This window comes from Chinchilla lanigera, unplaced genomic scaffold (assembly GCF_000276665.1).
Source record: "Chinchilla lanigera isolate Chin_1 unplaced genomic scaffold, ChiLan1.0 scaffold00083, whole genome shotgun sequence".
Classification (NCBI taxonomy): domain Eukaryota; kingdom Metazoa; phylum Chordata; class Mammalia; order Rodentia; family Chinchillidae; genus Chinchilla; species Chinchilla lanigera.
Window position 1 is genome coordinate 7,497,665 of NW_004955484.1, and position 14,908 is coordinate 7,512,572.

General features: G+C 41.0%; 1 protein-coding gene across 2 annotated transcripts in view; it reads right to left on the reverse strand.

Annotated features, from left to right (window-relative positions):
• Positions 1–4,119: 4,119 nt before the first annotated feature.
• The window catches only part of Cirh1a (cirrhosis, autosomal recessive 1A (cirhin)), a 29,974-nt gene continuing 19,185 nt past the window's right edge, over positions 4,120–14,908 (reverse strand). For both annotated transcript variants that reach the window (XM_005403565.2, XM_005403564.2), the window contains exons 11-17: positions 13,949–14,071; positions 13,333–13,489; positions 11,511–11,617; positions 9,462–9,557; positions 6,551–6,736; positions 4,908–5,018; positions 4,120–4,326 (exon numbers count right to left, since the gene is read on the reverse strand). In XM_005403565.2, the coding sequence (XP_005403622.1) occupies positions 4,210–4,326; positions 4,908–5,018; positions 6,551–6,736; positions 9,462–9,557; positions 11,511–11,617; positions 13,333–13,489; positions 13,949–14,071 (897 nt within the window). In that variant the 3' untranslated portion in view covers positions 4,120–4,209. The remainder of the gene's footprint in view (positions 4,327–4,907; positions 5,019–6,550; positions 6,737–9,461; positions 9,558–11,510; positions 11,618–13,332; positions 13,490–13,948; positions 14,072–14,908) is intronic.

Below are 14,908 nucleotides of genomic sequence, written 5' to 3' on the forward strand. Positions count from 1 at the left end.
AGCCCCAGGAAATGAGTTTTTTGGGCCAGGGATATAGTTCAGTGGCACAAGTGCCTGCCTGGCAAGCACAAGGTCCTGAGTTTGATTACCAGTAACCCCCACAGAAAAATGAGTTTTTCAAATACTGCTGATGGGAATATGGCCAATTTGAAACATAATTAAATGTGAAAGAAAATGGGCAGAGTATGAGTTAGCATTTCTACACTCAAGAATTATCCCAATATCCCAAGGGGGACAATAGGAGACAATGAGCTTGGTTATCTGTTACAACATTATTTTTTGTTTTGTTTTGAGACAGGGTCTCACTATGTAGTTCAGGCTAGCTTTGAACTATGTAGCCCAGGCTGGCCTTGACCTTGAGGTGATCCTCCTGCCTCAGCCTCCTGAGTGCTGGGATCATAGGCATGCGCCACCACGCCTGGCTTGTAACACTGTATGATTAACACACAAGACTGCCCACATAATTCAGTATTATAGTTACTTCAATGCTTAGCCAGAGAAAGAGTGCCAGGCATGGTGGTGCATACTTGTAATCCAAGCATTTGGGACTGAGGCAGTTCAAAGTTCAAAGCCAGTTCAAAGCCAGCCTGGGCTACAAAATGAGCTCAAGCCAGCCTGGGCTACAAAATGAGCTCAAGATCAGCCTGAATGGCATAAGGAGACCCTGTCTAAAAACAACAACAAAAATCAGAGGAAGAAATACTTAAACATTTTCCCTGCAGCCAATGAAATGGAAAATCCTTTGCATACTGTGCCTGTTAATCATCATATTTATGACTGAGAGAAATTGGAGAAATAACCCTGAGTGTTGCCTTAGCCGCTAACAAATCACTGTGTATCACAGGGAAAATCACTTCTCCTTGATCTCCAGTTCCACTCCTTTTATTAAAAATATAAATAACCTGTTTTTCTCTTACTCCCAGTAAGCAGAAGAACTCTTTTTATCTATATTATAAAGTTTTGATGCTGGAAAGCTTTAAAAATGCCACCTAACTAGGTATGGTGGCACACAACTGTGACCCTAGCACTCTGGCAGGCTGAGGCAGAAGGAGCAAGTTCTAGCCCATGTGAGGCAATTTACTGACTTAGCAAGTCTCAGTACAAAAAAGGAGGCTGGAATGCAGACACCGGGTTCAATATCCAGTATGAGGCTGGGCTGTGGGTACAAAACTGTTTTTTTTTTTTTTTTTTTTTTTTAATACCTGGAATTGAACTCAGGACATCATGCTTGCCAGGCAGGCACTGTGCCATGTAACTATATTCCTGGCCCTGGATGGTTTCTAATTTTTTTCAGCATTATAAGATTTTAGTTTGCCTCAGTCTAATTTGCTGTATACCTCAATGGTAAAGATGAGTTATCCATCAAGAGATCAGATTACCAACTAGGGCACAGAAAAAGTGAATGGAAAAGTATTATTTTGTGGGGAGACAGGGTCTACGTAGTTCAGGCTGGCTTTGAACTCACTATGTAGCCCAGGCTGGCCTTGACCTTGAGGTGATCCTCCTGCCTCAGCCTCCTGAGCGCTGGGATCATAGGCATGTGCCATTAAGCCTAGCGCTTAAGTGAATTTTTAAAACATTTCAGTCAGGTTGGCGAAAGACCATGCCTAGGCTAGTCTCATAACAAAACTTTTCTGTAGAACCCAAGTATGAACAGCAGTCTGCAATGCCCAAAACAGAAAGATAATGCCCAAAATGAAACTACTTCATAGTTTACACAAATTTCCAAAGTGTGAGAAACATAAAGTGTTCCCTGCTTTACTTTCCCTTCTCCCAATTTCTCTAACTTGCCCCAATTGGTTTCTGTTTCATTTGTATTCAGTTTTCTACTCACGAATAATTTCAAGGCCCAGAGCTCTTACTTCCCATACCATTTATGGAAGTCCAAATCACTGCCTGGAAACCTTGCAAAGGAATGCTTTCCAGTTTCAGCTTTACTTTTTATTCAGATGACCTGACAGCCCTCTCTCTCAGTATACCCTCCACAATGCAGGTTTGAGATACCTTCATGTTAAGTGGGTTGGGGATATAGTTCAGTAGTAGAGCACTTGCCTCCCATGTGCAATGCCCTAGGTTCGAATCCAGCACCACAAAGGAAAAAAGGGGAAAAAAAGGTCATGTCATGAACCTGATTCCAGCTAATAAGGATCCCCTAAACTGGGTATGGTGGCACACACCTGTAATCCCAGCACCCTGGAGGCTGAAGCAGAACTGCTTTGCGTTCAAGAACAGCCTCAACTACGAAAGGAGAACTTGTATCAAAAAACAAGCCAGGAGAGGTGGCGCACGCCCGTGGCGTATGCCCATAATCCCAGCACTCGGGAGGCTGAGGTGGGAGGATCGTGAGCTCAAGGCCAGCCTGGGCTACAAAGTGAGCTCAAGGCCAGCTTCAACTGTATGGCAAGAAAAAAAAAACAAAAAACAAAAAATAAGGATCTCCTAAACATACAGCTGTACAGCCAGTAAAAAGCTCATGAGTTAATAGTTAAAGGCACCCTGGGGCTGGGGATTTAGCTCAGCGGCAAAGCGCCTGCCTGGCAAACGCAAGGTCGTGAGTTCGGTTCCCGGTACCGGAGAAAAACCAAAAAAAAAAAAAAAAAAAAAATTAGTTAAAGGCACCCTAGCCTCCCGCTGTTCATATTCAACGCAGACCAGTGACTTGAACTTTAGTTTGTTGCATAGAGAATTGAATATAGGCAGCGAGGGGCTATATCCCCAGTCCCCCTCCCTCCTTACATTTTGGGACAAGGTCTTGCTACATCGTCCAGTTGGTCTCAAATTTGTGACCCTCCTGCCTCAACCTCCAGAATAGCTGACATTATAGCTGTGTATTGCCACATCCCCAATGCACTTTGGTATTAACTACACAAAAGACTTCAAACATTTTATAGTAAGGCCAGTATTGCCCACCTTTCTGAAAAGGTCATCTATAGTCCAGTCTAATGCAGGCTGGGAGCAAATGCTTTACTTCAACAAGGAAACTTATTCACATAACAAAGGGAGTTATTTTTCTCAGATGATCTAAGAAGTTGCAGCTATTTGTTTTAAATTATTCCGATCACTTAAAACCAACAGGTGAGATAGAGATGTGGTGACCACTGTAAAAACCTTGTGTGTTCCCTCCTCTCAGACTTGAGACACTATGCCTTCTGTCATAAGTCACTGGGCTCTTTGGCTATCTTCTATATTCTAGTAATTCTCCCTCGCACACCACCCTTAAATTCCCACACTGATTTTCCCATTCCAGGTTGGAAAGTTCATCTTAGCAAAAATGTCTCTCACCAGCACCTTACTCATGACGCCGTCTGAACCACACACTTCCCTGTCATATTCCAGCCCTCCATCCTTTTTTTGAACTGGGAATTGAACTCAGGACCTTGAGCTTGCCAGGCAACAGCCCTCTATCTTGAAACAAACAAAAGCATATATATTGGGATTCAGGCAAGCAACAGAATACATCCACTGAGATGGGGAAAGAAAATCTACCTGCTCAGTTCAGGTTAACTAGAGTTCTTCACGTTCTAACTTAAAGATCACATTAAAACGAGTCAGTTGAGAACACCCATGGGAATAACAGTGGCAAAGCAGGTGGATGAGAGCAGAAAAGATATACAACCAGCTTGCCCTCTGGTCCCCACTTGCACTCCTTCTCCCCAGCAAAATGCCTGGCCATATTTCCTTACCTTTTGAAACTGGCATAAGACAGGTGAAAGCCCAGTGTAGACCTGATGTTTTTTCCTTTTAAATAAAATTAACAGCCGACTGCCAGAGGCAGTCTGGCATGGAGCACTCCCTTATGCTGCTGCAGTTGCAGTTCTTCCTTGAACTGTAAGATGACTATGGCAATTAGAGGTAAAACTACTCTGAGCAAGTTTTCACAGCCCCCTGCCCTCCTGGGTGACGCTGGGTAGGTTCACACCCCCTTGCACAAGCTGCAGGCTGGCACAGTGAGGCCACACCAGCCATCCTGGAAGCCTTGTCAGGGCACACAGGATACATACCTTTTTTACTGAGACTATGTTCTAAAGAACAAATAGAATCCAGAAAGAGGTGGATAAATTTGCTTTCATCCAATGAAGCAAAATTATGGTCCATTATTTTGGAAGATAACACAAGAACTAGTCCTAAAGAACAACCTTTTTATTGTCATGCTTTGTGAAAAGAAACCAAGGTAGACAGTTCAAGGAAGGACACAGAATGCGCCCTGTTTTAGGTTCCAAATTTCTTCTTTTTGATGGGAGGTGGAAGCTGAGCAATGATATCATCAAGGGGCCGTTCTACTGCCACAAGTGTCCTTTCATCCAGAAGATCCATGAAGAGTAAGGGCTGCAAAGACATGACAGTGATGCCATAAGTAGTTATGCTTCAGAGACAGAGCTGAAAGTTAGCCTGGTCAAAGTCAAAAGGTCTAAGTTTTACAATATTTCCAGCCCTCAGACTCAAAACAGTTGGAAAGACTGTGAGCTTGTAACTGAGTTTACTCATGAGAAGTATGGAACTTCAGAGTTGGGCCAGGCAGATGAGTTTTAGATGCAGTGAAAACACCAGCCAGAATAGAGAAAATAAAAATATATAATGACTTCCATTTGCTTGAAATTTATATTGTGGAACATTCTTCAACAATTCAAATGAAAATCTAGCTTTCACACCAACAAAGACACCCCACCTAAGCACCAACATCATGTTCCACTACATATGGCTTTCACTTGAGGTAAGTATGATGTGTCTTTCTGTAACCTACTGAGGCAAGAACAATGAAATAGACACAAAACAGACAACCTCAGAAAGGTCACTTATCTTCCACAAACCAGGCTCTCTGCCCATACAATGAAAGAGCTATATTGCTGAGCTTATTACGTTTGATAATATCATAAGCAACCAACCATCTAGAATATATTGTATTTTACCTTATATATCTTAGAAATTTTAAAGGCATGGGCTGTGCGCCTCCGGAAGACATCTGATTCATTTGTAGGAGGAAGTGGATTGTAGAGTACTGTTTTGTCATTTGGAAGAGGCTAAAAAAACAAAGACATACCGTTTAAATTGTTATCTTTATTGAGCTTCTACAGACCAAAGGACTGTAGTAGTTTTTCAGGCCAACATCATCTTCCTACCATCACGTTACCTACACATTCACTACCTCCTGGACTTTTTCTTACTTCAGGAAGAGAGCTGTAGCACTCTTCCAGCCACAGAAAGCTTGGTACTCTATGCCAACAAGATCAAAGGGCAGCTTCATCAGTAACACTGTGCTAGAACAGAACAAACAGGCACGTGCAAAGCTCAGCCCAGGCAGGACTTGTGCTTTCCAGATTCTTCCTTAACCAGATCACAGAATGGCCACGTGACTCAAGTTCCCCCAGGTGAAAGCTCAACACAAATCATCTCCACTGATGTCACTGACACTGTGAGATGGCCACTAGGCAAACAAAGGCTAGTTCATCTCTGTCTTCTTTGGAAAATAGTTCAGCCCAGTATGAGGTAGGGCTTGGGAAAAAGCAATCTGAGCTGAGTTACAGAGAGGCAATCGAGTGGGAGAGGCCCTTCCTGTATCACTCATCTCACAGAAGGCACTTGTCAGCCAGCTCTGCTTCCCACACCCAGAGGACACAAGGCCCAGGAGATGAGTTTCAGTGACACATTCCTGTGCACACCTCCTTTAGAGCCATCTGTTGCTTTCCCCACGCTCCTTTCCACCCCCATCTTCACAGATACACCCAGAGAGCCAGTGTCAGTTGCAATTTAAGCTCAAAGTACAGTGCGGCAAGACCAGGGCCCACAATGCTCCTAGGAAAGAAAACCTCTGCCCAGAAAAGAGATGTAAATTTGGGCTGAATCAGAGCAGCAGGGGGCAAAGAAGCTAGAGTCTCAAACTGAAGAAAATATTCACATCCCACCAAAATCATAAAGAATGGGATTCTCCTGGCAAGATTGTTCTCTCAAGACATCAGTGACCAACTCAAGCCTGCAATATCTTTGGCCAGCAGGCACAGTGGTCAAACATCTGTATCTTCTTTAAGAAAACCACCTAATCAGTCACCCTATGATTCCAAGTTGAAAGTGAGTTAGCCTAATTAGTGATATCCTGATAGTGGTTACCTTTTTAATACTGACCTAATCCCTTTCTTTTTGTTGGCAAAGGAAAGTCACAGCAGTAAAAACTAATACTCAAGGGCAGCCCCTTTTCTGAAAGCCTCCTGAGAGTGGGAACACAAATACGGGAGGAAATCTGTCAAACAAAAGCACCTTTCCTCCAAAGAATATACAGTACTAGGAATCTTTACTCCGATTCTCCTTCCTCTATCTAATTAGGTACACTTTCTCCCTGGTACAAGGAATTTGCACATGCTAGGCAAATGCTGTATTGCTAAGACATACCCCCAACAATTTTTGAGATTGCTTTTACTAAGTTGCCTAGGCTGGCTTAAATGTGCAAGCCTCTCAGCCTCCCAATTATAGGCATGCACCATTATGTCTGGTTAATTAGTCACGTTGTGAACTTGAAAATTCCAAAGCAGATTCTCTGACGTGGTAGTACGGAACTCACCAATGACTTATCAATGATGCAGAACATGTAGGCATCATGGAGAAGGATGTGCATTGGTCTCTTGGGATGAAAACTGATGTGTGTGATGGGAGTATCCCTTTGGAGCCAAAGATGATGAAATCCCTGCTTCTGGACATTCCGGCTCCATTCTGTATACTGTTTATCTGGGATGCTGTACTCAAATACCTAAGGAAAAACATGACATAGAGAAAATAAAGGCTAATACTAGTGTTCCTTGGGTTTTTACATCTGATCCTAACCAGAAAATATCTACACAAACCTTGACTGTACCATATTCAGCTTTATGCTTTTCTTCCCTTTTTCAAAGTAAAATTTTGTTTCTCTTTTTTTTTTGGTACCAGGAATCAAACTCATGACCTCATGCATGCCAGGCAGCCACTGTGCCACTGAGCTAAATCCCCAGCCCAGAAACCAATCTCTTTTTTTTTTCCTTTGAGACAGGGTCTCACTATGTAGTTCAGGCTGGCCTTGAGTTCACTTTGTAGCCCAGGCTGGTCTTGAACTCTCAACAATCCTCTTGCCTCAGCCTCCTGAGTGCTGGGCTAAAAACTTTTAGAAGTTATATAACAGTAAGGGAAAAGTTATCCTGCAATCTTTAAGTCCTTGTTCCCTAACATAAGAGCAACCTTCAATGCTTCACTTGCATCTTCTTAAAAGTATTTTATGCACATAATATATACTTTTCTGCTTTGTCTTGGTTTTGGTTTTACAGGGTCTCACTATGTAGATCAGGTTGGCTTTGAATTCTGCATCTTCCTGCCCGAGTCACCTGACTACTAGGATTATAAGTGTGCACCACCGTGCCCAGTTTACATGCTATTCTTTTTTCTTTTTTCCAGTACCGGGGATTGAACTCACGACCTTGCGCTTGCCAGGCAGGTGCTGTGCCGCTGAGCTAAATCCGCAGCCCCTACATGCTATTCTGTATCATTCTTTTTTATTTATTTTTATTTTTTTCTGGTACCAGGGATCGAACTCACGACCTTGCGCTTGCCGGGCAGGCACTATGCCACTGAGCTAAATCCTCAGCCCCTTTATCATTCTTTTTTCACAGAGCCTTGCATCAGTATAGATACAGACTGGCTATGCCCTCCTTTTTTCTTTTGTTTCACAAAAATCTTATGTATTTTTAAGTGACATAATAATTGCATTTATGTAAAGCTAAATTACAGTGTAATTCAGGACATGTATACAATGAATAGTGATCAAATAAGGTAATTAGCATTTCCATTCCTCATATTTTATCATTTCTATGTATTGGGAACTTTGAAACTCTTCTCTAGCTGTTCTGAAATACATAATTATCAACCATGCCCCCTGTGAAGAACACATAGCAATCTGTTCACTTTATGACTATATCATGATTTACTTGTTTAATGGACATCAGGTATTTAGACTCTCTGATGACAAACAAGTCTACTGTGTAAGTGTCTTTTTGCACAGGTGAATGCCTATATGTGTTAAGAACTGTCAGAACTGGAACTTCTGCCTAAAAGCATACATGGACTTTGTATATTTGAAGATACAGACTGCCAAAATACCCTCCAAAGGGGATATACTAATTTATGCAGTGTATACAAGGGCTGTTTCCCTATGCCTTTGCAACACTGTGTGTTAGCTGTGAGTTTGCTAATCTAATAGGTACAAAAAACTTCCCACCATTTTAATGACACAACCACTTAAAAGGAGCAATTGTAGTAAAAGGTATCAGGTAGATATTATCATGTGACAAAGCATGAATGTGGCTTCAGTAATCTTTCAGTTTTTGGTCAAAGACTCAAATCTATAAAACTGAGAAGAGAAATTTCATTTTTTGAATATGGTGTTTAATGAATGTGCATGTGAGTATAAAAACTGCTCATCAAAGTAGTAAGCATCAAACATTTGCAAAGCATCCCATTTGAATCTGCTTCTTGGCTCACATTTAATTTTTTATAGGATATATAAACATTGATAACTTCATAATGTGTTTTTTTTCCATAATGTGTTCTATAGGTCAGGTATTTTAGAGATCTTCCTGTAAGTACAATTTTCTCCTTACAAATTGGGCTTGGGAAAAAAAAAACAGTAAACTAAGCTCTCATTTTGCTTGAGATTAAGCACCTGATGTTATTTTACTGCTTGATTGTCTTTTTTTTTTTTTTTTGATTGTCTTTTTGAGACAAGATCTCACTGTGCTGATCAGGCTGACCTTGAGCTCACTTTGTAGCCCAGGCTGGTCTCGACCTTGCGATGATCCACCTGCCTCAGCCTCCCCAGTGCTGGGATTACAGGCGTGCACCACCACGCTCAGGTCTAATTTAACTAGAGCTTGATATTCTCTACTACAAAGTGGAGGAGAAGGGCCAGGAATACAGCTCAGCAGCATAGTACTTGGCTGGTAAGCATGAGGTCGTAAGTTTGATCCTTGGTATTCCCTCAAAAAGTGTAGGAAAATATGTATGTTTTGTGGGTCACATTCAACTCTCAAAATTTTAGCATCCCACACCCAGTTTAATGCTCCAACTCACATCATCTCTTTTTTTTTTTTCCCCAGTACCGGGAATTGAACTCATAACCTCGCGCTTGCCAGACAGGCGCTGTGCCGCTGAGCTAAATCCCCAGCCCCTTACATCATCTCTAGTGTAAATAATCAGTGGAACGAGTAATTCAGAACTCTTAAATTCTCTCGTGCTTCTGTGCTCTAGAGTCCCACCACACAAGCAGTGCCATAATAAACCAATGACTATAGGCCTACGAGCCCAAGCCATGCACAGAAGCCTCCCTACACACAGAAGAAACTACCTGTATACCCTGCAGTACCTTCAGAAAGAGCTCCTCCAACACTGTCCGTTATCTCAGGTTCCAGGTTACTGTCTATTGTGGTAGAAAGCACTGAAATCTTCCTTACCTGCTGGTCAGAATGAGCAATGACAAGGTTGTTGGTATTGGGAGCAATCGCCAGAGCAGTCACTGGAAAATTGTAAGCAGGCACTGTGCAGTGAAGCTGGGAACAAATAAGACACAGAGAACAACTCTATAGGTTACTATCCTTCAAGAAATAGTAGGGGCAAAAAAAAAAAAAAAAAAAGAAGAAAAAGAAATAGTAGGTCCAGGCCAGTAGTTTTTATTATTATTATTTTTGGTGTTTTGTGTACATGCATTGTGTGATGAGTACTGAACCCAGGGCCTTGTACACGCTAAGCAAGTGCTGCACACTGAGCTATACCTCCCCACCTCCAGTCCCTAGACCTGTTGCTTTTAAGTATCACTCCTTGGAAATCAAATGAGTTCTAAGGAAGTTCGCATAAACTTCAGCCATTTCATTATCAATGAGCTTTAATATAATTCAAAAAATAAATGCATGAGGCAAGAGAATCCCAAGTTTGAGGCAAGCCTGGGCAACTCAGCAAAACTGTCTCAAAATAAAAACATTAAAGGGTGAGGGATGTAGCTCAGTGGGAGAGCATTTGCCTATCATACATGAGCTCCTGCGTTCAATCCCTAGTATAGAAAACTAAAAATTAAAAAAAGCTATTTACTTATAAAACTGACAGAATTAGCAAAGAACTCAAGAATGAGGTCTTTCTTTTTTTTTTTTTTTTTGGTTTTTGGTTTTTCTCCGGTACCGGGAACCGAACTCACGACCTTGCGCTTGCCAGGCAGGCGCTTTTGCCGCTGAGCTAAATCCCCAGCCCCAAGAATGAGGTCTTTCTATCCGAGTAAATTTGTACTAACTGGTCATAAATATCTCACTAATCAGGGAACCTATAATCTACACTGGGCTGAAAAGAAATTAATGCTTAGGGCTGGACATTTATAGAAATTAATGCTTAGGGATGGACATTTAGACCTCCAAGGTATCTGCACCCTACACAGGAACATTCTTCTTTTTGAGGCTCAAACTCAGGCCCTTTTGATGCCAGACAAGCACTCTATTTACTGCTAAGTTCAGAAAAACTTTTTCCTCTGCCAAGCAAGGTGCAGAGACAAATGTTTAGTACATGCTCCTGCCACAATGTGAAAAAGACTAAGTCATGCAGTAACAGGCAAAACCCAGGAAATGTGGCAGTTTGGTGTCTATAAATTTTAATGCTTACTAGCATTAAAGTTTTGAGTAGTTATAATCATTTATAATGAAGATGAGGACTTATAAAGGATCACTTGTGATGGAATGTATGAATGACAGTATTATTACTGAGCAGTGAAAAGTATTTTCCCACTACTGTATTTTCCAAATTTATGGCTTTGTTTAATTTAAAAATAGCTTGAGATTATAAGGCAAGTTATGAAAGGAACACTGTAATTATCTCAAATTAGTTATTTATATAGGAATTTTCTCTTACTCAAATATAGAAATAATCTGGATGTGGATTCATTACCTACAAATCCTTAATTTCAAATTTCTGTACAAATAGTTTATTGTTCTACTGACTGATTTTGATATTACAGAGTATAGATTTTAGGTTCCAGAGAAATAAAACAGGAATCCAAAACAGGAAAATTTGTTGGCTTAAGTGGTTTTTAAAGGTCTAATAAGGCTGGGTGTGGTGGCACATGCTTGTAATCCCAGCACTCGGGAGGCTGAGGCAGAAGGATCATTGCGGGTTTGAGATCAGCCTGGACTACAAAGTGAGCTCAAGGCCAGCCTGAACTGTATAGCGAGACCCTGTCTCAAAAAGACCAAAAAAAAAAAAGTCTAATAAATTTACAGGTCATTCCAATCTTTCTTGAATCTTTGTTTTGTATTGAGACAGTATGTTGTGACATAGTGCAGGCTGGCCTTGAACTTATTATATAGCCCAGGCTGACCTCAAACTTGCAATCCTCCTGCTCAGCCTTCTGAGTGCTAGTATTACAAATATGCACCACCACATCCAGTTCTGCCTTGCATCTTATAAATGCAGGACTAATATCCCCTTGTGTGACTCAGATTACAGCTATGAGATCTTATGCTCACCTTTAGGTGTTTTACATTATACACATGGACTCCAGCACTGGTACCTGACGCAGCTAGCCAATTTCCATCTGGACTGACTGCCAAAAGACACATGGCTTCTACCGTCCCTGTGAGGGCAGAACAACAATTCAGTCTCTGAATTCAGCGTCCATAGCCAACACTGCCCTCAGGACAATGGCAGAAGCCAATGAAACCCACAGAGTTTTGAATGACTGGCAGAATTGTGCAAATTAGTGTTGAGAATTGTGCAAATTATTTCTAAATGTTAACCTTTTAAAAACTAGCCTACTCTCATGTATAGAGGAGCCAGAGAGATAAAACTGAAGGCATCACTTGTACAAGCTTGAATAAGACAATTTCTGCACTTCCAACATAGGGTAACATTCATACTAAAATCTGTATCTCTGTTTCAAACTCCCAAGTCATTTTAAATCAAAGTAAAGGACACAAAGCAACCTTAACAGACTTGAAGTATATCTTTAGTTTATTGTGTGCCTAAGGGGCATGCATAGGCCACTATTATCATAAGGAACTTTAAACCAACTTGGTAATATGAAGATAGAGAATAAAAACCAACAGTGGTGTATGCCTGTAATCCTAGCACTGGGGAGGCTGAAGCAGGAGGATCATTGAGAATTTGAGACCACCCTGGGCCACAAAGTGAGCTCAAGGCCAGTTGAAGCTGCATAGGGAGACTCTGTCTCAAAAAAGAAAGAAAACAAAAACAAAAACAAAAAAACCCGTGGTACCATATGCCAAAGTAAATGCTATACATAACATCCTCAAACAATAAAAGGGCTTTATAACAATACATAAACCAACTGCTAAAAGATGGGTGAGAAAAAAAAAGATGGGTGAGGATGGCAAAAGTGTGTTACATGCAAGACAGTCTAAGTTTTGTAATTAAAAACATACATAGGTAATCAGTAAATCCAATACACAGGTACTAAACATAGGTTCTCCCTCCTTTTGGAGTACCTACTTAGTTATGTTAGCTTAACTTATCTAACTGCTAAAATGTAGACTTCTTCTATATGTTGCTAGAGTAGCTTATGAAAAATGACAGTTAAAATGGAAAGAGTTACGTTTCCAGAGAGGTGGAGATTAAATAACAAGCAGGTAAACCAAGGAAGAAGGGAAAGCCCCATGGGAAGTGTATCCAACTACCAATTTAAACCAGATGTTGTGTTTAGGTCCACAATAGTTAACTACACAATGTTTACTACAGCAATACCTCTGTTCATAAATGCTCTGTTTGCAAATAATTCAGTTCACAAATAAAAGCGTTCAGCAAAATTGTGCTTCCATTCACAAACTCTGCGTTGGATGACGGACATGGACATGGCCATCTTCCCTAAAATTGTCAAATAGAGCCTGTAAACCAACGCACCACTGTATATATAGTCACGCTCACTGATGCATACTCATGTTGTCAAGGAACATTACAAATAGTCATAAACATTAAATGAACACAGGTAAAATCCACAAACATGCGTTGGAAAACACGAAAATATTAAGGATAGTTACTTCTGGGTGTCACGATTACAGATCAGTTTTTACTTTCCCAAAAGAACTCTTAAGAAAGATGTCAGAACTTCTCTGGCCCCCGCACAAGGAACGAAAAGCTCAGTGAGCAAAGCGTTTAGGTGTGAAGAATATTTCAGCTCTCACAGAGACAGTGTCTTCATCTGCCAGATACCTCCTCCTACTTTAAGCTGCAAACATATGAGTGAGCATATCTGCAGTCAGAAGAGTATCTGAGAACCTCTGACACTGAAATCTAAAAGGAAAAAAAGTTATATGTGAGACACCAAACTCCCACCTGACTGAGGCTGGAAAGTATGCAGGTGCTTAAAGCTTCCTTCCAACAGCTGAATGATATGTAAAGACCCCTGATTTGATGCCACAAAGAGCTTTGCTGAATCTTCAGAAAACAAAATCTGAAGGGCAGAACGAAGGAAGGCTGGCATTTTGGAAACCTGTGGGTGAAAGCAGGTGAGAGAAAGTAGACACACAGTATAGCCACAACAAAAACAATCTCAAACAGCCTAACTTATATTAATGTGTTCCATCTCCAGTCAAGTCAACTGACCAAGGGCCCAGAACACTGGCCTGCCTTCTATAGCCTGTCATCCCCTTTCCCCTTGTGACAGCAAATACACAATTCTCTACCATGAAAATAATTGAGTTAAATACAAAAACACTAAGTGGAATAGCCTAGACTTACTGCTACTTCTGGCACGCCCCCACAACATAATCAATTAAAAACAGAGATAAAAGATTTTGCCACAGCTGTCTCCAAATAGATTTACACTACAAGAATTCTTGTCCAATTAATTTTTTTTTTTCCTCTGTCATCCAATTCATTTCCACCTCACACAAAAAACATATATTTAGGGAGTTCCCTTTTGTGCCAGCACACATGGGCTATCACTTACCCTCTGGAGGCTTATGTTGTCATGTTCATAATTCAACCGATAGAGAAAAACCCGTGATGCTGTAGAATAGGCTATCCAGCTTCCACATGGAGAGATAGAACTGCAAATAATGTTCTCAGGGCCCTGGAAACAGTAGGAAGCAAGATGAGTGTGCAAAATTTATGACAAGGTTCACGTGATATGTATCCTCATGCTCTGGCCATTTCCACAAGTACATACACACAGTCCTAACACTTATATGCTGTGTTTCGCTGTGATTATAGCTTTGATTTCCAAATCCAAGAATAAAGCTATGTAGTCCAGGCTGGTCTTGACCTTGGGATCCCCTGCCTCCACCTCATAAGTACTGGAATTACAGGCGTGTCTCACCAAACCTGGCTTCTTTTGAGTAATTCAGTTTCATACTTGGAAAACCTGAGCAAGGAAGGATTTAATGCAGGAAAGCTTGGGAAGATAAGTAACTGTGAGTACTGATTTTCTGTTTTGCCTCTGGCAACCTGCTTTAAAGATCTCTAAAGGGGGCTGGGGATTTAGCTCAGCAGCAAAAGCGCCTGCCTGGCAAGCGCAAGGTCGTGAGTTCGGTTCCTGGTACCAGAGAAAAACCAAAAAAAAAAAAAAAAAAAAAAAAAAAACCAAAAAAAAAACAACTAAAGATCTCTAAGAAAGAGTAAATGAAAATATTCAAATAAAGGAAAAGTCCAATGTAACACTTACATAATTTAAAAAACTCACAAAACAAAATGATTTAATACTTTTTATTTTTCTTGAGACAAGGTCTTGCTATGTAGTTCTGGTTGGCCTCAGACTCACTATGTAACCTAGGCTGACCTCAAATTTGCAATTATCTTCCTGCCTCAGCCTCCCAAATGCTGGAATTACAGGTGTGCACCACCAGGCCCAGCAATACATGTTATGTATATAACACATACTCCCTCCCCCTCTCTCTCACACACACAAAGA